Source organism: Tursiops truncatus, chromosome 4 (genome assembly GCF_011762595.2).
Source record: "Tursiops truncatus isolate mTurTru1 chromosome 4, mTurTru1.mat.Y, whole genome shotgun sequence".
NCBI classification, from domain to species: domain Eukaryota; kingdom Metazoa; phylum Chordata; class Mammalia; order Artiodactyla; family Delphinidae; genus Tursiops; species Tursiops truncatus.
In genome coordinates this window covers 62,634,958-62,659,463 of record NC_047037.1, presented here as the reverse complement: position 1 = coordinate 62,659,463, position 24,506 = coordinate 62,634,958, and the positions used below count along the sequence as shown (strand labels likewise).

The following is a 24,506-nucleotide window of genomic DNA, read 5'->3' as shown; positions in this document are numbered from 1 at the left end:
CATGTGCCAGGCACTGGGATAAAGAGGGGGGCAAGTCTCTCACAGCCAAGAGGAAAATAAGTAAACAAGGCAATTACAGTACGGGGTAGAAAATGCTAAGCCAGAGATATACAAAGATACTATGGGAGCCCTTCCATCACCTTCTCTTTCCACTTCCCTACTGTTCCCCAGACACTGCCTCAAGCTCCTGGCCTTTACCCACTGCAGAGCCTCTCGGCTTCACTCGTAGCTAAGTAGCGCAATAGCCCCTCTTGCCCTGGCGTGACACAAAGCCGAACAAAAACTGAGAAGGAGCCATGGCAGCCTTTGGAGGGTGGACCACGCCAATAAGAAAACACACAGAAGCAGAGGTGCTAAAAGAAAGTTTGTGAAATGGATAAATGAGGGGTAGGTGAATGAAAAGATGAGTGATTGAATGATGATTTAATGAATGAATCAGAAATGAGCTTCTAACTTTGAAGCAAAACTGAATGTCAGTTTCCAACACTCGTGCAGTTCATTGAACACCATGTTCCCCAGAAAACTCTGCAAAGATTTTTATGTTAAGAAATTAAAATCACTTAAAACTTCACTGAGAATGTGACAATGCATTTGAACAAGTCCTAGGAGTTGCCTAGGGCAGTTCCAGAGACAGGCCTCAGGATCACTTATGCAGGAGAAAGCTGAGTGCCCCCATCCCCACTGATTCATGTTAGGGAAGAAGCTCCAAGTTCCTCAGGCCAGAGCCTTCTGAGGCAATGGGCTGTTGGGGAGAGAGCTACAAAAGGTGACAGACTGTGGGCTTCTCATTTAACCTAACAGGTGTACCATGCTTATAAGTAGCTGGAAAGTTATATGTGGGTCAAATTACTATGTCAGATCAGCTCTGCAGTGTTCCCCGCCAGGGAAGCCTTTGGGGGTGTAAACCATTGTATTCTAACCTATCTGTTCTGTAAACATAGATGTTGTGCTATAAAGAGGACCAGGATCTGGGAGGAAGGACATTGTTTGCTCAGGGGCCTGTGTGAACAGCTTAAGTGCCCTTCAAGGCTGACTGGTTCTTTGAGATGAACTGGCTGAAGCTTTTGACTTTGGGGTTCAGTCGGTGGGTGAGCTTGCTATCACAGTCTGGCTTCATTTGATAGAAATGACACATCTTGGTCATTTCCTTCGCTGCAGGAAATTCTAGCTTCTCGTAAGCTTCCAGGGTGATCTTTTAAGAACAAGTAAAAAAAAAAAAAAGAAGAAAAGAAAAAACGGGAAATGTCATTGCCCTCATTTAAAACAGTTTGAGAAGAAATTATTCACTTCCATGATGATACAGGTCCACAGTTCTTTAGCCTAACGCCAAGTCCCAAGAAACACGGAAGTTTTTTCATAAGCAGTTTGGCAACATACTGACTTTTCTGAACTGATTGGGTGGCAAAACCTGATCTGAACTTATGGGAAGTTATTTTTGGTCTTTAATTATCCCATTTAGTGGAAATAGTCATGTCTTTGTCTGCAGAGATATTGATGTGTTTGATTATAGGGTCCTGCCCCAGCCCCTGATGTTGATGTTGCATAATATACATAGATATAACCTATCTAAAAGCTGAAAGATTCTGAAAGTGGAATTGTTTCTGACCCCAAGCACTTGGGATAAGGTATTATGGATCTGTAGCCCCTTCATCCGACCAGCTTTCATATACATTTTCTCCTGGGATTCCCTCAGCAGCCCTCTGAGATCTTCTACCCATCCGGCCCTGCATGCAGCATCAAAGCACCGGGCTCTCCATCCTTCCCTCCTGACCCATGTCCCTTCCATCACCACTCCCTGCCTTGATTGGAAATGAGCATCTCGACTTCAGCCATCCCAGCCTCGGCCAGGGCCGGACACAACAAATGCTGCCCATCACACACCCACCTTCTATCACCCTCCACAAAACCCACCCCTTGAGTCCCTTCTGACACTAAATAGAGCAATAGTTCTGCTGCCTGAATCAATCAGCTAAGACCATTTCTTTTTTTTTTTTTTGGCTGTACCACGTGGCATGCAGGATCTTAGTTCCCCAAAGGGATCGAACCCATGCCCCCCACAGTGGAAGCGCAGAGCCCTAACCACTGGACAGTCAGGGAATTCCTGCTAAGACCATTTCTAACTATTGGATCCAGTATAATCTCTCTTTAGCCCCCAGAGATAAACTCTAATCTCGCTATTCCACCTGGCCTTAGAGAAATGTGGCAGACGCAAAGTCATATAAAACAATGATCGTCATATGCTATTTATAATAATGAAAAACCAAGACCAACCTGCAGCTCCAGAAACAGAGGAATGGTAAAATAAGTTATGGTACATCTACTCTAAAAATATTATGCAGTTACTAAAATTAATATTTTTGAAGAAGTTTAACAAAATAGAAAAATGCTCATAATATAATGTCAAGTGAAAAAGCTGGTTACAAAATTGTACCTATCGTGTTGTTTTAATTTTATTACATATATACTGGAAAAAGACTAGAAGAAAATGTGTAAATCTTAACAGTTACTATCTCTGATAGATTAAACAATATGATTTTTATATTCTTTTTTATAATTTTGTGTATTTTCTTCAATAAGCATTTGTAATTTTTGAAATCAGAAAAAAAATTTAAGTTTTAGTGAGTCTGGAAATAGAAGGCTATAAGAAAAGCATGGAAGATGACTTCTAAAATGTCTGTCTCCTTGAGTTACTCTCTCATCCTGTAACTTTGGTAACTAATATCCCTCAGTAAAATAAGGGATCCTTTTCTGCAGATCTTTGAAGGAAACAGATGTGTTCTGTTGTGTCTCACTTTCTGAGAGAACCGTGTTCCTTTTGAGGCTAGACAGGCAGTTTCAGCCAGATCAGAGTTCCTGGTGGGAGCTTGTTCTAGGGGAGAGGGGAGTAGTCACTGAAATAATTAGGCAAACAGCCTTCTTCTGATCAGACTGTGGAAAAGTCAGACTGCCAAGGCTGGGGCGCCACCTTGTGGCCACATGCATCCTCCGCCAGAGTAGCATAGCCTGTAAGCATTTTCCCACTCCAGACCAGTGGGCAGCGGCTTCAAGTCAAACTAGTTACTAAGAACAGCATTAACCATTCTGTAGAACTTCCAGCATCCAATCCCCTAAAACTTTGGGTGCCAGAGAAGTTTCTGCTGCATTGTGAAATAGATTGATGTACCAAAATCAGTCAGAAACCAGGTATGTGACTGAGAGATGCTTGGACAGACCTGAGCCTTCCCAAACAATGTCTACCCGGTCCTCTGAGAATGAACACATACACACCATATGCCCACACTCTTCACCTTCCTCCCCTTCTACTTTACAGAGTTCAGACTCCACAGACAAAAATGAATAGAAGACCCGAATTCAAAGGCACTGGGAGAAGGGTCAATCACTGAAAAGTAAATTTGCACCCGGGTATAAGAGACTTTGCAGACCTCCTCATCAAGTCCATTTTTGAATGGGTGGTGCCTTCTTAGGAGCTCCCCAGATGTGGTTTTATGGCTTGATTAACAACTACAATAGTTTTCCCCCCAAAAGATCTCTCAGCCTCCTCACAGCTCCCGTCCCTGAGGTGAACTGAGAATATAGATACCCCCTCAAGACTCAGGGCCCAAGAGTTGCAGAAGAAAACAAAAACCAATCCTCTAACCCTAACCCTAGGAAACATTCTAGAGCAAGGGTCAACAACCTTTTTCTTGAAGAGCTAGATATAAATATTTTAGGGCTTCCGGCCATATGGTCTCTGTCACAACTACTCATCTCTACCACTGTATCCTGAAACCAGCCAGAGACATACATAAACAAAGGTATGGCTGTGTTTTACCATACAAAGGTATGGTAAGTCTTAATTTACCAAAGCAGGCTGGACCCCTGCAAGGAAAAAGGGACTGTCTCTACTCTGGAGAGATGTTAGTGTTGGGTAGAGCCTTAGTAGTCATCCAAACCACCCTCCCCCTCCACAGATGGGACAACAGCAGCAGAGAGAGGCAAAGAGCCGTGTTAGTTAATGCCTGCTAGCTTGAGGGAAGGTATGGGTCTTCCTTTCAGCTGCGAAGGTGTCTCTGCCTGGCAGACACAAACACATACTTCCTTCTCAGAAACGCTGCTCTCTCTCCTTCCTCTTATCAACACCTGCTTGGAGAAATGGCTGGCAGTGCTCAGGATCACCCATTCCCCTCGCTTCTCTATAAAAGGTCTCTTGTGGCCATTCCAGCCTGATCGGTTATTGCAGGCTTACTAAGTGCCAGACCCAGGGCCAGGTCCCTCCCATGTGGGTCTCGTTGCATCCTCACAACAAGCCTATGGCAGGTGTAATAGCCTTTTTTTTTTTTTTTAATTTTTGGCCACACCACGTGGTTTGTGGGCCCTTAGTTCCCCGACCAGGGATCGAACCTGTGCCCCCTGCAGTGGAAGCGAGGACCCCTAACCACTGGACTGCCAGGGAAGTCCCATAATAACCTTTTTAACATCTGAATAAAGGGAGGCTGGAGAGGTTAAGTAAATGCCAAGATTCCCCACATAGATAAGGGCAGAGCCAGGATTTGCTTACTTCCCCAGACTGCCTCTGGTTCATTCCTGTTGTTTCTAGAATTTAGCCAGGCCAGCTCTATGGCTCCCTCCACCCATACACAGTCTTGCCCACCCTCAAGGACCACCTCAAGGCTACTTCTTCCATGAAGCCTTCTCCTACCCTCTCTGACCACCTATAGCGCAGAGAGTGTGGGTAACACAATTAAGCACCCACAGTGTTCTGCTTTGGACTGATCACTGTGACTTCATGTGAAAATTACCATTTTCACCCCAACTCTGTTGTAAACACTTTAAAAGATAGCACCAGGTACATAATAGGTCCTTGAGGTATACGTACTACGTGCCAAACACTAAGCTAAGCCCCTTAAATATATTCTCTCTAATTTTCGGAAAACGTCCCAAGGTAGATGCTTTCATCCCACTTTATGAATGAGGAAGCGGCAGCTCAGAGAAGCTAAGTGCCATGCCCCACGCAGACCAGCTCTGGCAGACCGGCCTGATCAGTGATGAGCTCCTGGGAGGAGAGGGTTGGTACAGCATATATGGAAACATTGTACCTCGGTCTTCAGAGTCTAAGTTCTTTCCACCCAAAAGGAATTTTACTTTAATAAACTGATTAACCTGAAGCCAAAGCGATAAAGTCATAAGGGTGGAATTCAGATACACCAACAGATGAAGACAGATTCGTGGAACAGGAATCCTCTTCAATTGTTTCCCACAGCCTAAGCTCAACCCTGCCCAAATCTGTCGAAAGTCTCCCAGAATTTGTAAGTTAGTGGGCTGTGACCATTTGCGATCACGTTTATATCTCTTAAGAACTCACCTCTGCATCTCGGACTTCTTTCCCCAAACCCTTGGACAAAGCATCAGCATATTGCTGTACTGTCAGTGCTTCTGCACTGAGACGCACGGTCTTGCCTACAAACTTCTCTGGCAAATTAAAAATGCTGCAGATGACCTCTCCAACATCAGCAACAGAGATACCATCCATTGGTACATCCCCCATGGGCAGTGCTAGTTTTAAAAAAGAAAAAAAAAAGATAAAAATAGCTAATTACTTCACATTCTTTGTAGGTCCCACCACTTAAACAAGAGGGATGGGAACACTGAGTAGCCGCCGTCTATGCACAGTTATAAGGTTTGCTGGAGAAAAATACTGTAATGCCTGGGTGTTGATTTAAAGAAGAAAAGAGAGTGACCATTTACTAAGCATATCCTGTGTGAAAAGTATGACTGCTATCTCTAACCCAGACATCTCTGCTCAACTCCTGACTCATGTGTCCAACTTCCTACTCAACATCCTTACTTGACTGTTTAATAGACATTTGAAACTCAAGGTGCTCCAAAATGAGTTCCTGCACAACCCACTCCCCCTACGGACTTCCCCCTCTCAGTTAATGGCAACTCTATCATTCCAGTTTCTCAAGTCCAAAATCTTGAAGTCAACCTTGAGCTGTCTCTCCCACCCCATATTCTTTCCTTTTTTTGAAGTCCTATTTATAGTATGTCCAGAATCTGACCACTTCTCACCATCCTCACTGCTATCACCCTGGTCTAAGCCACCATCATCTCTGACTTGGATTATTGCAAATTTAGGCTCCTTGTTTCCACTCTTGCCCTTCCACAGTCTCTTTTCAACACAAAAGTCAGGGTGATTCTGTAAAAACTAAAGTTGGCTCATGTCATGTCTGCCCAGAGCCCTCCAATGGCTCTCTGTGTCTCTCAGAAGAAAAACCAATGGCTTACAGGACCAGACCTTCTATTACCTCTGGCCTCACCTCCTACTACCCTCTCCCCAACCCCCCAACTTGCTCTGTTCCAGCCACACTGGCCGTTCTCTCTGCCTGAAAAGCTCTTCCCCTGAATATTCACAAAGCCCATTACTTACCTCCATCAGACGTTGCTCAGATGTCACCTTCTCAAAGAAGCCCACCAATCACCTTATTTAAATTTCACACACAACTCCCTTACTGCTAGCACTCTGCCTTATTTTTTTACTGCACTTATCACCTTCTAACATATAATATACTTTACTTATCTATTATGTTTATTTATCTCCTTCTAACATATATTTTACTTATCTATTATGTTTATTTATCTCATTCTAACATATATTTTACTTATCATCTATTATGTTTATTATCTAACTCCTCCACCAGAATATGAGCTTAATGAGGGCTCAGCTTTGTCCGTTTTGAGCTGTTTATTACTGATTCCCCAGTAAGTGACTGGCACATAGTAGGCCCTCAAATATATATTGAATGAATGAATGAGCAAACATATTGGCTTGTTTAATCCTCAAAACAACCTTGAAATATAGGAATATCAGGTACTTGCCTGAGGCTGCTCAGCCAGTAAGCAGCAGAAGGGGGTTCAAACCCTCATCCGTCACTCCAAAGCCTGTGCCCTTCCTGCAGTGTGATATAGCCTCTCATAGATTCCCAGACTCCTGAGGCTGGAACCCAATGTGGACATGATCTAGCTCCAGCACTCTCATTTTTTGAACTGAAGAATCTAAGTCTATTGACTCACCCAGTGCCTCCCAGTTAGAAAACAACAACCTAGGACAAGAATCGAGGTCTCTGAATTTCAGTCCAGTATAAAAGTGACTTCAGGCTTAGCAACCAGGGACTAAATATCATAGCTTGTCTTTTGCAGCAAAATTAACTTCCTGCCTGAATTTCTTGGTAGGCAAAATGTCTGCTCGTTCCTCTGCTTAAATTATAATTGTAATTTATATTTATAAAAAAGCAGTCTGAGTTTTTTGAGGCACTCAGAGTCAAGTCTCTTCTGACTTTGAGGTTTGTTTTTATTTGAAGGTTGAGATTCTTGGGCTGAGTTTAAAAGCAGCTAAGGGACAGCAGTAAAGAATGTGGTTCTGGAATTCCTTGGCAGTTCAGTAGTTAGGACTCTGTGCTTCCATTGCAGGGGGGCACAGATTCCATCCCTGGTCGGGGAACTAAGATCCTGCATGCCTTGCAGCGCAGCCAAGAAAATTAAAATAAAAAATAAAAAGAATATGGTTCTGGAGCCATACTGCCTGAGTTCAAGTTCTGTTTCTGCCTTATTAGTGACCTTGGCAAAGTTAATCTATCTGTGCCTCAGTTTCCCCATCTGTAAAACAGACACCAAACACCCAGTAAGTGTTTAGTAAATGTTAGTTATTCCTCTGGGGGTAGGGGTGGAGGGGATGAGGCTCCGGGATACCTGAGGCTGGGTTTTACAGATGTGAAGACCCCAAATGGGTCTGGGTACCACCAGAAGTTTAAGGCATCACCTCTTCACCTAGGGCCAATCTAATCCATAGATTACAATGTCCTAGTTCACGACCTGGGAAACGTCAGGTGAGCTGGCTTCTGAAACCTGGTAAGGGCATAGGAAGAAGGGCGGGTGAAGAGATATGTCACCTTTATACATTTATCTTGTCACTTGTTGAACTGTTACCCAAGTCGTCTGTGATGTGTGGCATGTGCTCCTTGTTCTAGCTCAGGTCTACTTTGCCACTAGTTATGCCCCTGATGAGTCTTAATTATGAGCCAAGGAAGAAAGACTGACTTGCTGACACTGATTCTCCCATATTCCTTCCACTCCACAGAGCCACCCTATGGGCAAAGAAAATGTCCCCAAAGGGCAGGGGAGTGCCAGCATTGGAATTACCAGGAGTCCTTGTCAAAACTACAGTCTTTCAGGCCCCAGCCCAGACTTATGGAATCAGACTCTGCAGGCAGGGCTGGAAACCCATCCCCGGGAGTCAGCGTCCCTCTAGGGATTTCTGACCCTGGGACCCAAGTCAAGAGGAGAATGTTTTCCCTGTTGCCGCAGAAGGGCAGAGAGATGAGCTAGTAGGAGAAATCATCTCGTCCAGCTTCCCCATTAGACATGAGGAAACGGAGACTTGAGGCCACATGGCTCACTGCTTATATGAGGGGTGTCAGCACGATAAGACTGCAAGTGTAATCCTTAGTGTTTCCAGCCCAAGATCCAGCTCTCTGGGAAGTCTAGGGCAATGTGGGGTCCGTCTCAGCACTTCACACGGGGCTGAGCACATGGTAGGCACTCAGATGGCATGCATCCACTGGAGAGAGGAATGAGGGGAGGACAGCAGGTGTCTGGTTAGCTTTCACGGCAACCTTCCACTTACCAGGGTGTAGTACTCCATCAGAGGCTTTCACTGGCTTCCATGGGCCAAGAAAGTTTTCAAAGTAAGCTGCCGCAGGGACACTGGTCATGGGACGCCAAAGGAACCAAAAATGGTTCCATCCTGCTCTTAACTTTTTGAATGGTACCATTTCTGAGAGAGTCTGAACCCATCCATTACATTTTTAAAATCTAATCTTCATATTTTTCTAGTTTATACGTATGTATAATTTTCAAATAGTACTGTCTTGGGGGAGAAAGTAGATCTCATAATGACAAAGAAGTTCCCTGCACCTTCATGCTGATAGCTGCTCTCCAGAAATACCATTTTCATCTCTTTCAGCTGCTTCTTTATGTCTAAATAATATGTTTATACTGCTAATTCTTGATTTTTCTCAGTTTAAGATATCGTCTACCAAATTTCTACTATGACAGATGAGTCCTCATCTTCAGCTCTCTCTCTCTCAGTTTCTCTCTCTCTCTCTCTCTCTCTCTCTCTCTCTCTCTCTCTCACACACACACACACACACACACACACACACAGCCCACCATGACCATCACACACATACACAAACATGATTCCCCTTTTTTCATCCTCAGCATATCACAATTTGGGACTACATCATTCATCAGTGCTTACACAGCTGAAGCTGAGCCATGTGATATTCTATGGTTACATTTACTTTTTCTACAAATGTTCATTTTCCCTGGAGTTAATCACCGTGGGCTTATTTGCTTGTTTGCTTACTTCTTTTCCTATGTACCCATTACTAATTCATCCCCAATTCTCTGCCAGAAGTGAACATATTCATTACACTTTTGTTCTTCCCATCTCACTCTCAGAGTAACCTTAATCTGTGGAGTGTTCTTGCTGCCACCCCTCATGTGCCATCTACAAACAAATGGTGAGAATCAGAGGCTCTAATGGCTGGCTCCACCACACGGTCACTGTCAGATCCCCAAGGTCACATTTGGACAGGTGTCACATAACACTGACTTTACAATCACCTAACAATCCACCTCTAACAAGTACCTGAAGTACATATATTTCATAAATGCCAGAGAGATGTTCTGGGATGAGGCTTACATTTTTGCCCAGGCTGAAGGCCTACCGCCTTCCAGGGAGGGCAGAGTAGCCAGGGAGGAGAAAAAGAAAGGGCTCAAAGGTGGTTCCCACTTCTTTCTCTTTGCTGAAATGGTCCCAGAAGTTGGTCACCATGAAGGCTCCTTTCAAGGTCTCCACTGATGCTTTGTCATTCAGGTCGCCTTTTACCACCTCGGCCCCAAGGTCCCGGAGCACCTGCCCATTTGGTTGAGTCACATCCCTGGCCAGTGCTCTCACCTCATACTTTTTGCTCTCCAAAATGGCCCTGGCCACAGAGCCACCCTGCAGGATTGGGGAAGAAGAAGTACAGGAAGGGTCAGGAAGAATGTTCACTAAAAGAAGTTGGTCAGGGAGTCCCGTTACTCAGAGTAACGCTGCTGTTGTAACTACTTTGGGAGGCATCCGCATGGCCTTGCAAGAGTGGTTTTCAAGCTAGGTTTCTCTCAGCCTCCTCAGTGGTAGCTTAGCAGAAGCCATGGTGGGGGCGCAGAGAATGGGGGAAGCTGGAGGCAACAGGGAGGCCAAGTGAGCAGGGCACCAGACTCCCCAACCCAGACTAAGCAATTCCACTTTTATCTGGTTGTAGACTTCATTTTTAGGTTCTTCATACAATTTTACTTTCAAGACAGGTTCCTATTCTATATATTTTTTTAAAGGTTGAAAACTTGCAGAAGTTTCTTTTTATAGAGTTCAAGGCCATTCATGATATGATCATTACTTGCCCAATTTATCCACTCTACAAGTATTTACTGAATGCCCTGTGATGTATGCCAGGTACTGTGCAGGGTTACTGACATTTGGGATCCTCCATCAAACTGGTTGGATACCCGTCCTGAATTTTTTGTGTGTGTGCGCCTCAAAATCCACCTTCACCATCTCTATCCTACCTAGTGCCCTGGGAGGCCGACCTGTATGGACTCTATCAGTGGGCCCCCTTGCCCTCAGTTGGGGTCTGGCCAGAGGAAGGCATCAGAAGGGGACCCAAGGGTTGAAGGAGCGGTGACCCCTCCACGTGTCTCTCTCTGTGTCAGAATTCCTTCTTCTTATGAGGACACCATTCAAATTAGATTATGGCCCACTCTCATGGCCTTGCTTTAACTTAATCAACTCTTTTGTTTTAAATAAATTTATTTATTTATTTTTGGCTGCATTGGGTCTTCATTGCTGCGCGCAGGCTTTCTCTAGCTGCAGTGAGCTGGAGCTACTCTTTGTTGTGGTGTGTGGGCTTCTCATTGCAGTGGCTTCTCTTGTTGCAGAGCACGGGCTGTAGGCACGTGGGCTTCAGTAGTTGTGGCACGCAGACTCCGTAGTTGTGGCTCACAGGCTCAGTAGTTGTGGCGCATGGGCTTAGCTGCTCCACAGTACACAGGATCTTCCCGGACCAGGACTCAAACCCTTGTGCCCTGCATTGGCAGGCATATTCTTAACCACTGCACCACCAGTGAAGTCCCTAATTGACTCTTTAAAGGTCCTGTCTGTAAATACTGTCAATTCAGAGGTACTGGGGCTTAGGGCTTCAACATATGAATTTGGGAGGGGACACAATTCAACCCACAACATTGACTGTTGTAATTATTTCCTCATAACTGTACTATAACCTAAATAACATTCTCCTTGAAGAGAGAAACTCTTTATTCCTGTTTACCAACCGTGTTCTGAGACTAGTGCCTGGCACATTGCAAGTTTCCAATATCTATTTATTGAATAAATGAATGAAGTAGAAAAAACGAAATCTCTGTGCTCTCCATTCTCAGCTTTGGGGGTGGATAGTCCTGCCTGGACCCGCCAGGAGATGGAGATGGAGGACCAAATGATATAGACCAGTATGAAAAAATAAGAGGAGTTGGACCAAAACCAGGACTGGCTCTCCTAACTACTCCCATGTTAATATTTCATTAAGATCCAAAACAGAAGAGGAATTCATCCATCTTGGCCCTTTTCCTTTAAACTAGCAAGGACACACCAATAAACCTATCAGCTTGAGAAAGCAGCCCCCAAAGCATCCATTTTTGTTGTACTTAACTGTACTAGACCCTCCTTGCTTTTTCTGGATTGTGCCCTTTTGGACCCAGTTCCCCTACAGGTGAGTCCATGTTGAGAGTAGCATTTGAATGGCAGGCACTGGAGATACTGCTCAAGAGTTTGACGTGCAAACACACACACAGGTAAAGATTAACACGTCCCCTGTCAAATTTAATTAGGCATCTAGTATTTTTTGTTTTAAATTTTATTTTATTTATTTTTTTATATAGAAGGTTCTTATTAGTTATCAATTTTATACATATTAGTGTAATATCATATTTAGAAAGTAGTAGCACTTCCTTTTATATCTCATCTTCTTTTCTTTTTTTTTGAATTTTATTTTATTTATTTTTTTATACAGTAGGTTCTTATTAGTCATCAATTTTATACACATCAGTGTATACATGTCAATCCCAATCACCCAATTCATCACACCACCACCACCCCTGTCCCCGCCGCTTGTCCCGCTTGATGTCCATACATTTGTTCTCTACAACTGTGTCTCAATTTCTGCCCTGCAAACCAGTTCATCTGTACCATTTTTCTAGGCTCCACATATATGCATTAATATACGATATTTGTTTTTCTCTTTCTGACTTACTCACTCTATATGACAGTCTCTAGACCCATCCACATCTCAACAAATGACCCAATTTTATTCCTTTTTATGGCTGAGTAATATTCCATTGTATATATGTACCACTTCTTCTTTATCCATTCATCTGTCGATGGGCATTTATGTTGCTTCCATAACCTGGCTATTGTAAATAGTGCTGCAATGAACATTGGGGTGCATGTGTCTTTTTGAATTATGGTTTTCTCTGGGTATATGCCCAGTAGTGGGATGGCTGGATCATATGGTAATTCTATTTTTAGATTTTTACAGAACCTACATACTGTTCTCCATAGTGGCTGTCTCAATTTACATTCCCACCAACAGGGCAAGAGGGTTCCCTTTTCTCCACACCCTCTCAAGCATTTGCTGTTTGTAGATTTTCTGATGATGCCCATTCTAACTGGTGTGAGGTGATACTTCATTGTAGTTTTTTTTTTTTTGCGGTATGCGGGCCTCTCACCATTGTGGCCTCTCCCATTGCAGAGCACAGGCTCCGGACGCACAGGCCCAGCAGCCATGGCTCACGGGCCCAGCTGCTCCACAGCATGTGGGATCTTCCCGGACCGGGGCATGAACCCGCGTCCCCTGCATCAGCAGGTGGACTCTCAACCACTGTGCCACCAGGGAAGCCCCTCATTGTAGTTTTGATTTGCATTTCTCTAATAATTAGCGATGTTGAGCAGCTTTTCATGTGCTTCTTCACCATCTGTATGTCTTCTTTGAAGAAATGTCTATTTAGGTCTTCTGCCCATTTTTGGATTGGGTTGTTTGTTTTTTTAATATTGAGCTGCATGAGCTGTTTATATATTTTGGAGGTTAATCCTTTGTCCATTGATTCGTTTGCAAATATTTTCTCCCATTCTGAGGGTTGTCTTTTCGTCTTGTTTGTAGTTTCCTTTGCTTTGCAAAAGTTTTAAGTTTCATTAGGTCCCATTTGTTTATTTTTGTTTTTATTTCCATTACTCTAGGAGGTGGATCAAAAAAGATCTTGCTGTGATTTATGTCAAAGTGTGCTCTTCCTATGTTTTCCTCTAAGAGTTTTATAGTGTCCGGTATTACATTTAGGTCTCTAATCCATTTTAACTTTATTTTTGTGTATGGTGTTAGGGAGTGTTCTAATTTCATTCTTTCCCATGTAGCTGTCCAGGTTTCCCAGCACCACTTATTGAAGAGACTGCCTTTTCTCCATTGTATATCCTTGCCTCCTTTGTCATAGATTAGTTGACCATAGGTGTGTGGGTTTATCTCTGGGCTTTCTATCCTGTTCCATTGATCTATATCTCTGTTTTTGTGCCAGTACCATATTGTCTTGATTACTGTAACTTTGTAGTATAGTCTGAAGTCAGGGAGGCTGATTCCTCCATCTCCGTTTTTTTCCCTCAAGACTGTTTTGGCTATTCGTGGTCTTTTGTGTCCCCATACAAATTTCATGATTTTTTGTTCTAGTTCTGTAAAAAAAGGCACTGGTAATTTGATAGGGATTGCATTGGATCTGTAGATTGCTTTGGGTAATATAGTCATTTTCACAATATTGAGTCTTCAATCCAAGAACATGGTATATCTCTCCATCTGTTTGTATCATCTTTAATTTCTTTCATCAGTGTCTTATAGTTTTCTGCATACAGGTCTTTTGTCTCCCTAGGTAGGTTTATTCCTAGGTATTTTATTCTTTTTGTTGCAGTGATAAATGGGAGTGTTTCCTTAATTTCTCTTTCACATTTTTCATCATTATTGTATAGGAATGCAAGAGATTTCTGTGCATTAATTTTGTATCCTGCAGCTTTACCAAATTCATTGATTAGCTCTAGTAGTTTTCTGGTGACATCTTTAGGATTCTCTGTGTATAGTATCATGTCATCTGCAAACAGTGACAGCTTTACTTCTGCTTTTCCAATTTGTATTCCTTTTATTTCTTTTTCTTCTCTGATTGCCATAGTTAGGACTTCCAAAACTATGTTGAATAATAGTGGTGAGAGTAGAAAACCTTGTCTTGTTCCTGCTCTTAGAGGAAATGCTTTCAGTTTTTCACCTTTGAGAATGATGTTTGCTGTGGGTTTGTCATATATGGCCTTTATTATGTTGAGGTAGGTTCCCTCTATGCCCACTTTCTGGAGAGTTTTTATTATAAATCGGTGTTGAATTTTGTCAAAAGCTTTTTCTGCATCTATTGAGATGATTATATGGTTTTTATTCTTCAGTTTGTTAATATGGTGTATCACATTGATTGATTTGCGTATATTGAAGAATCATTGCATCACTGGGATAAATCCCATTTGATCATGGTGTATGATCCTTTTAATGTGTTGTTGGATTCTGTTTGCTAGTATTTTGTTGAGGATTTTGCATCTATATTCATCAGTGATATTGGTCTCTAATTTTCTTTTTCTGTAGTATCTTTGTCTGGTTTTGGTATCAGGGTGATGGTGGCCTCATAGAATGAGTTTGGGAGTGTTCCTTCCTCTGCAATTTTTTGAAAGAGTTTGAGAAGGATGGGTGTTAGCTCTTCTCTAAATGTTTGATAGAATTCACCTGTGAAGCCATCTGGTCCTGGACTTTTGTTTGTTGGAAGATTTTTTTTTTTTTTTTTGCGGTACGCGGGCCTCTCACTGTTGTGGCCTCTCCCGTTGCGGAGCACAGGCTCCAGATGCGCAGGCTCAGTGGCCATGGCTCACGGGCCCAGCCGCTCCGCGGCATGTGGGATCTTCCCAGACCGGGGCACGAACCCGTGTCCCCTGCAACGGCAGGCAGACTCTCAACCACTGCGCCACCAGGGAAGCCCTTGTTGGAAGATTTTTAACCACAGTTTCAATTTCATTACTTGTGATTCGTCTGTTCATATTTTCTATTTCTTCCTGTTTCAGTCTTGGAAGGTTATACCTTTCTAGGAATTTGTCCATTTCTTCCAGGTTGTCCATTTTATTGGCATAGAGTTGCTTGTAGTAGTCTCTTAGGATGCTTTGTATTTCTGCAGTGTCTGTTGTAACTTCTCCTTTTTCATTTCTAATTTTATTGATTTGAGTCCTCTCCCTCTTTTTCTTGATGAGTCTGGCTAAAGGTTGATCAATTTTGTTAATCTTCTCAAAGAACCAGCTTTCAGTTTTATTGACCTTTGCTATTGTTTTCTTTGTTTCTGTTTCATTTATTTCTGTTCTGATTTTTATGATTTCTTTTCTTCTGCTAACTTTGGGTTTTGTTTGTTCTTCTTTCTCTAGTTCCTTTAGGTGTAAGGTTAGATTGTTTATTTGAAATTTCTCTTGTTTCTTGAGGTAGGCTTGTATTGCTATAAAATTCCCTCTTTGAACTGATTTTGCTGCCTCCCATAGGTTTTGGGTCGTCGTGTTTTCATAGTTATTTTTCTCTAGGTATTTTTTGATTTCCTCTTTGATTTACTCAGTGATCTCTTGGTTATTTAGTAACGCATTGTTTAGCCTCCATGTGTCTGTGTTTTTTTTCCCTGTAATTCGTTTCTAATCTCATAACGTTGTGGTCAGAAAAGATGCTTGATATGATTTCAATTTTCTTAAATTTACTGAGGCTCGAATTGTGACCCAAGGTGTGATCTATCCTGGGGAATGTTCCATGCGCACTTGAGAAGAAAGTAATCTGCTGTTTTTGGATGGAATGTCCTATAAATATCAATAAAATCTATCTGTTCTATTGTATCATTTAAAGTTTCTGTTTCCTTATTTATTTTCATTTTCCATGATCTGTCCATTGGTGTAAGTGAGGTGTTAAAGTCCCCCATTATTATTGTGTTACTGTCGATTTCCTCTTTTATAGCTGTTAGCAGTTGCCTTATGTATTGAGGTGTTCCTATGTTGGGTGCATATGTATTTATAATTGTTATATCTTATTCTTGGATTGATCTCTTGATCATTATGTAGTGTCCCTCCTTGTCTCTTGTAACATCCTTTATTTTAAAGTCTATTTTATCTCATATGAGTATTGCTACCCCAGCTTTCTTTTGATTTCCATTTGCATGGAATATCTTTTTCCATCCCCTCACTTTCAGTCTGTATGTGTCCCTAGGTCTGAAGTGGGTCTCTTGTAGACAGCATATATATGGGTCTTGTTTTTGTTTCCATTCAGCGAGCCTGTGTCTTTTGGTTGGAGCATTTAATCCATTCACGTTTAAGGTAATTATTGATATGTATGTTCCTATGACCATTTTCTTAATTGTTTTGGGTTTGTTTTTGTAAGTCCTTTTCTTCTCTTGTGTTTCCCACTTAAAGAAGTTCCTTTAGCATTTGTTGTAGAGCTGGTTTGGTGGTGCTAAATTCTCTTAGCTTTTGCTTGTCTGTAAAGCTTTTGATTTCTCTATCGAATCTGAATGAGATCCTTGCCAGATAGTCATCTTTGTTGTAGGTTCTTCCCTTTCATCACTTTAAGTATATCATGGCACTCCCTTCTGGCTTGTAGAGTTTCTGCTGAGAAATCAGCTCTTAACCTTATGGGAGTTCCTTTCTATGTTATTTGTCGTTTTTCCCTTGCTGCTTTCAATAATTTTTCTTTGTCTTTAATTTTTGTCAATTTGATTACTATGTGGCTTGGCGTGTTTCTCCTTGGATTTATCCTGCCTGGGACTCTCTGTGCTTCCTGGACTTGGGTGGCTATTTCCTTTCCCATGTTAGGGAAGTTTTCGACTATAATCTCTTCAAATATTTTCTTGGGTCTTTTCTCTCTCTGGTCTCCTTCTGGGACCCCTATAATGTGAATGTTGTTGCATTTAATGTTGTCCCAGAGGTCTCTTAGGCTGTCTTCATTTCTTTTCATTCTTTTTTCTTTATTCTGTTCTGTGGCAGTGAATTCCACCATTCTGTCTTCCAGGTCACTTATCTGTTCTTCTGCCTCAGTTATTCTGCTATTGATTCCTTCTAGTGTATTTTTCATTTCAGTTATTGTATTATTCATCTCTGTTTGTTTGTTCTTTAATTCTTCTAGGTTGTTATACATTTCTTGCATCTTCTTGATCTTTGCCTCCATTCTTTTTCTGAGGTCCTGGATCGTCTTCACTACCATTATTCTGAATTATTTCTCTGGAAGGTTGCCTATCTCCACTTCATTTAGTTGTTTTTCTGGGGTTTTATCTTGTTCCTTCAACTGGTACATAGCCCTCTGCCTTTTCATCTTGTCTATCTCTCTGTGAATGTGGTTTTTGTTCCACAGGCTGCAGGATTGTAGTTCTTCTTGCTTCTGCTGTCTGCCCTCTGGTGGATGAGGCTATCTAAGAGGCTTGAGCAAGTTTCCTGATGGGAGGGACTGGTGGTGGGCAGAGCTCAGTAAAACTTTAATCCACTTGTCTTCTGATGAGTGAGGCTGGGTTCCCTCCCTGTTGGTTGTTTGGCCTGCGGCAACCCAACACTGGAGCCTACTCGGGCTCTTTGGTGGGGCTAATGGTGGACTCTGGGACGGCTCACACCAAGGAGTACTTCCCAGAATCTCTGCCACCAGTGTCCTTGTCCTCCTGGTGAGACACAGCCACCCCCCACCTCTACAGCAGACCCTCCAACACTAGCAGGTAGGTCTGGTTCAGTCTCCTATGGGGTCACTGCTCCTTCCCCCTGGGTCCCAATGCACACACTACTTTGTGTGTGTCCTCCAAGAGTGGAGTCTCTGTTTCCCCCAGTACTGTCAGAGTCCTGCAATCAAATCCCACTAGCCTTCAAAGTCTGATTCTCCAGGAATTCCTCCTCCCATTGCCAGACCCCCAGGTTGGGAAGCCTGACGTGGGGCTCAGAACCTTCACTCCAGTGGGTGGACTTCTGTGGTGTAAGTGTTCTCCAGTCTCTGAGTCACCCACCCAGCAGTTATGGGATTTGATTTTATTGCGATTGTGCCCCTCCTACTGTCTCTTTGCAGCTTCTCCTTTGTTTTTGGATGTGGGGTATCTTTTTTGGTGAATTCCAGTGTCTTCCTTTCGATAATTGTTCAGCAGTTAGTTGTGATTCTGGTGTTCTCACAAGAGCGAGTGAGAGCACATCCTTCTACTCTGCCGTCTTGGTTCCTCAATTAGGCATTTGTATTTTTATCTGCTAAATCTGGCAACCCTTCCTCAAATGCCCAAACACACCCTGAGCTCCAAGGTTACTGAACTAAGGACAAGAACTGGGAAGTAAAGCAATCAGGGCACTTCCTTAGCTAACTGTGACTCAGCCTTCTTCAACTCTGACACATCTGACCTGATTCCTTTAGCAGCCACCCCCCTGCTCTTATCCAGCCTCCTACTCTGGATGCTTAGCAGCAAGTCAGGATTAAGGAGACTAAAACAGAGCTCCTGACCTGCCTTGACCTGCTTCCCCCATGATCTTCCCCATTTCCGTGAATCACAACTTTATTCTTCTAGTTGCTCAAGCCAAAATGCTTAGGAGTCATTCTCTTCTCCCGCCTGGTAACCTCTGATATCTGGCCTATCAGAGAACCCTGTCAACTCTCTTTAAAACATATTAGGGAACTTCCCTGGTAGCGCAGTGGTTGAGAGTCCGCCTGCCGATGCAGGGGACGTGGGTTTGTGCCCCGGTCCGGGTGGATCCCACCTGCCGCGGAGCGGCTGGGCCCGTGAGCCATGGCCACTGGGCCTGTGCATCCGGAGCCTGTGCTCCGCAACAGGAGAGGCCACAACAGTGAGAGGCCCGCGTACCGCAAAAAAAAAAAACCAAAAGAGACCACATATTAGGAATCTGACCACTCCCTGTTCTAAGCCACTATCATCTTGCCTGGTTTAGGGCAATGGCCTCGGCCTCATAAGAGGTCTCCCTGCTTTAGCCCTTGTCTCCTACAGTCACTTCACAAAACAGAAGCTAAAATGAACCTTTTAACACCAGGTCTTATCATGTCACAACTCTGCTCGAAACCTTTCAACGGCTTCTCATCTCTTTCAGGAAAACCCAACAACTTCACTATCACCCTAATGCTGTATACAATCAACCCTCCTCGCATTACCTTTTTTTTTTCCTTTTAAAGTTAATGTCATACCTGGCTGTTGGTTTTTGAGATTTTACTTCTCTCTTGTCTCTGCTCTAGCCTCCCTTCAGACAAAATCCCTGTCCTCACAGAGCTTCTATCCTAGTGTGGAGAGACAGATGGAAACAGAAGAAATCAAGCAGGGAGGAGAGTCAGACAGTGGCAGGGTGGAGCAGAGTTGCAATTTTTTTAATTTATTTATTTATTTATTTTTGGCTGTGTTGGGTCTTTGTTGCTGTGTGCAGGCTTTCTCTAGTTGCAGGGAGCAGGGGCTACTCTTTGTTGTGGTGTGTGGGCTTCTCATTGCGGTGGCTTCTCTTGTAGTGGAGCACAAGCTCTAGGTGCGTGGGTTTCAATACCTGTGGCACGCAGGCTCAGTAGCTGTGGCTCATGGGCTTAGTTGATCTGCGGCATGTGGAATCTTCCCAGATCAGGGCTCAAACTCGTGTCCTCTGCATTGGCAGGCGGATTCTTAACCACTGCGCCACCAGGGAAGTCCCCGGAGTTGCAATTTTAAATAAGTGTGTCTGGAAAGCACTCACGGAGAGGGTGACATCTGGCTTGGAAGACACGAGGGAGAAAGCAGCGTGGGTAACTGGAGGAAGATTACTCTAGGTTGAGGGAGTAGCCAATGCAAAGGCCTTAAAGTGGGAGTGTGTTTGAGGAACGCGCAGAGTGAGCGAGGGAGAATGGTAGAAGACAAGGTCCGAGAAGGGTCTTGCAGGTCATTAGCTGGGCTTTGCATTTCAGTTGGAGTGAGATGTGGGGGAGGATTTTGAGCAGAGGCATGCCATGATCTGACACTTTCAAACAGATCATCGAGAGGCAGAAATGAGAATAGATTGAAGGAGAGTACCTGATTGGAACAACATTTTGCAAGGATAGGTCTGGCTGTTGGAGAACAGATTGTGAGGGAGGCAGAGGGGAAGTAGAGATGCCAGTTGAAAGGCCGGGACAGCTCTCTGGTGAGAGAAGTCCCGCCACACGTTCTCCTAATCCCCACCCACTCCACCCTTTCAGAGTCGCTGGAGTACTGGTCAGGCATGTGGATATCTCCTACATACCCACGGGCCTCTCACACTTGCTCCCATGCTTGTCAGGAAGCGAGTGGAGAAAAGTCTCTAGCATATAACTTATGCTGAAATGAAACTTACACCAACAAATCAGCACATGATCAAGAACACGAGAATGTGTCAGTTGTCCTTGTCCCGCTGAGATCATTTCTGACAAATCAAGTCAAATCACCCTGCCCCTTTACCACATCAGAAATTCAAGCAAATGATACTTTTCTCAGTTTCCTCCAAAGGGCTCTTTGTTCAGTCCATGCTTGCAGGCTCTGAAGTTAAAAACAGGAAGACAAGAAAGTAAGTAAAGTCAGCATGCACTTTAAAAGTAAGGAGTTTTTTACCTGTTGCTCCAAACATTGCAATTATTTTCTTACTGGTTATGTTACTGAACAAAGGAAGAGTCAGTGCAGTAGCAGGACTTTTCTCCCAGCAGCGACAGCAGCTGAAATGCAATTTCTGTTCGAGTGTGAGAATTATAAACCACGTCTGATTACCACACCCACCCCTAATTTTGCCTCTCCCTTAAAAAACTTTTGTTCTCACCAGCTAGCTTACTCACTCTAACACTGCAATTTTCTACCGGAGGATTCATTTATTCACTTACTCATGTGTTCAGCAAATGTGTATTGAGTGCCTTTGGTATACTAGGCATTGAATTAGTAAGTAAATAAGTAAAAGTACAGCAGAGAGAAATGCAGAGGGAGCATAGGTCTTGGAGTAAAGACACAAAACCCAGACTGGGGGTGTTAAGGAAGGCCTTTTAGAGGAGATGATGCTGGAGCTGGCCTGAAGACCCCATGAGTTGTTCAGTCAGGGAGAGGAGGAAGAGAGACCATCCCAGGCAAGAGGAACCACACGTAGTCAAGGTCAGAGGCAAGGCAATCATGACAAAGGGCTCAACGATGGCTGCAATAATGCTATACGAATGGTAGGAAGTAAGACTAGGAAGGATGGCAGAAGCCAGAACACAAAGGGCTGGTAGGCATTGGCAAGGAGCTTGAATTTTCCTGGCAGCCACAGCAGGTTTTATGTGGTCCTCTGGCAGCAGAGTGGAGGGTGGGTTGAAAGAAGATGATGCTGGAAGCAGTGACTCTCCTAAGGAGACTAAAGAAATGATACAGGTGAGAAATGGCAAAGGCTTGAACAAAGGCAATGTTTTGGGTTGAATTGTGTCCCTCCAAAATTCTTAACTCCCAGTACCTCAGGATGTGACCTTATTTGGAGAGAGAGTATATACAGAGGTAATCAAGGTGAAGCGAGATCATTACAGTGTGCCTAATCCAATATGACTGGTGTCCTTATAAAAAGGGGAAATTTGAACACAGAGATAAGTACAGAGGGAAGATGATGTGGAGATACAAGGAGAACACCATGTGAACATGAAGGTGGCCATCTAAAAGCTAAGGAGAGAGGCCTGGAGCAGATCCTTCCCTCACAGCCCTCAGAAGGAATCAACCCTACCAAAATCTGGATTTCCAACCTCCGAAACTATGAGACAATAAATTTCTGTAGTTTAATCAACCCACTTTGTGGTACTTTGGTATAGCAGCCCTAGCAAACCAATGGAGGCAGTGACAATGCGGGTGAAGTGAAAGATATTTAGGAGGTAAATTAAGGAGGCCTTCATGATTGATTGGATGTGGAGAAAGGGAAAGTGAGAAAGGACTAAATATAATTCTGCCAACTGGAGGGATTGGCAATAGAGGAGCAGGAATGGGACTCGGGGGCGGGGGGAATGAGCTCAGAACTGGAACTATTGGGTCTGAGGCTGCAGCTGGTTGAGAGATTGGGAGGTGAGGAAGTGATGAAAGCAAGTGTCAATGTCTCCTTTAAGGAGACTCCCTATAAAGGAAGTGAGAGTGAACTATGGTTACAAGATGCAATAAAGTTTTATTTCATCAGGAAACACTTGAACGCATTTGTGGATTAAAGATGGGTCTCTCCTTCCCTGATACTCTGCTTTATTTTTCTTCATAACGTTTATGACCTGACATGTTACAGGTGTGTTTATTTGCTCATGTGTTTATTTCTGCTCCCCGCCCCTCCCCACAACTAGACTGTGTACTCAACAAGGGCACTGACTTTGTTTTATTCACTTGTGTATATATCCAATGCCTACAGCTATATCTGGCACATGGCAGGTGCACATTAAATATTTGTTGAATGAATGAATGAATAATTGGTGGAGTGAGGTTAATGGGAAAGATGTAGGGCACAGACTCTGCAGCACAGATGAAGAGGAGCTGAAAATAGCAGCTACCACAGGAATACCCGGGGCCCTCTGCCAAAAGAATATGAAGATGGACCCGAAACGGGGCAGATCGTGGGTCTGCAGCCTGTCTGCCCCTTGCCTGTCCCTCCACCCTCATACTCATATCACCTGCTCCTGCCTGATTATCCTTGCAAGAGGAAGCGATTCTCCCAACTGCCCCACTCTACTGCATAACCCATAAGGAAACTGAGGATAAATTCTGGAGTTGTTAGAGACTGGAAGAGTTGATCATGCACATCTGTCCATTTCATGTCACAGGAAAGATATATGGTACCTCTGCTACCCTAAGCTACGTACAGCCATACCCTAGCCATATGGAGAGCTCTCAGTGCCATTCCAAACAGACGTGCAAAATGGATAAAGATTCATATTCAAGGGAGTTTATCCATAGCATTATTCGTATTGAAAACAACTGGAGATGATCTAAATGTCCGCCACTAGGGAATTAATTAAATACATGACGGCAAAGCCATAAGATACAATGGTATATCTCCATTAAAAATTACATTTTCTAAGAATTTTCACAATAGGGGAAAATGCTCACAATATAAAGTTATACGAAATCAGCAGAATAGAGAACCACATCTATGTTGTGATTCCATGTTGTAAAGAAAAATATGTATACACACACACACTCATGCATATACAGCCTAAGAGTAGCTGAGTGATTTTACGCAATATGTTGGTGGTAGAGCCAGAGGACTTGGCATGACAGTGATTGCTCTCACACTTTGATTACAGCATAGTACTATGACATGCACATCCTAAGAGTTGACTGCAAAGAAAATTAAAAATCTATGAGGAGGACTTCCCTGGTGGTCCAGTGGTTAAGAGTCCACCTGCCAATGCAGGGGACACGGGTTTGATCCCTCTTCTGGGAAGATCCCACATGCTGCAGGGCAACTAAGCCCGTGTGCCACAACTACTGAGCCCGCGCACCTAGAGCCCGTGCTCCGTAACAAGAGAAGCCACCGCAATGAGAAGCCCACACACTGCAATGAAGAGTAGCCCCCGCTCGCTGCAACTAGAGAAAGCCTGCACACAGCAACGAAGACCCAAAGCAGCCAAAAATAAAATAAATAAATTTATTAAAAAATAAATTAAACAATAAAATTTTTTAAAAAATCTATGAGGACGTAGAACACAGTTCATGGTACCCAAAATTTGGAAACACCCCAAATGTCTATCAAGAGTGAGTTGGATAAAATGTGACATATTCATACACTGGCATACCTTACAGGAACAAGAAAGAATGAACTATTGCAACAGGCAACAACCTGGAAGCATCTCACAAATAAAATATTGTCAGACTCAGACTTAGAGAAAGAACTTATGGTTACTGGGGGGGAAGTCTGGGGAGAGGGATAGACTGGGAGTTTGGGATTGACATGTACACACTGCTATATTTTAAATAGATAACCAGCAAGGACCTACTATATAGCACAAGGGGAAAAAAAAAGACAAAAGATAACAAACACTGGCGACAAGGATGTGGAGAAAAGGGAACACTTGTGTACTGTTGATGGGAATGTAAATTGATGCAGACATCACAGAAAACAGCATGGAGGTTCCTCAAAAAATTTAAAGCTTCTGGGTGTATATCCGAAGAAAACAAAATCACTATTTTGAGGAGACATTCATTCAGCATTATTTACAATAGCCAACACATGGAAACAACCTAAGTGTAAATCGATGGACGAAAGGATAAAGAGAATGTAGTATCTATGCACAATGGAATGTTATTCAAGCACAAAAAGGAAATCTTACCATTTGCGACACCATGACAGCAGGGATGGACCATAAGGGCAT

General features: G+C 43.3%; 1 protein-coding gene across 1 annotated transcript; it reads right to left on the bottom strand.

The window, feature by feature from the left end:
* Positions 1-1,012: 1,012 nt before the first annotated feature.
* On the bottom strand, positions 1,013-24,506 carry LOC101329414 (nmrA-like family domain-containing protein 1). Its single transcript, XM_073804640.1, has 5 exons — positions 24,465-24,506; positions 9,833-10,042; positions 6,049-6,148; positions 5,342-5,532; positions 1,013-1,192 (listed from the first exon to the last, which is right to left on the bottom strand). Exons 1-5 carry the CDS (start codon positions 24,504-24,506, stop codon positions 1,013-1,015), a joined length of 723 nt encoding a protein of 240 aa, XP_073660741.1.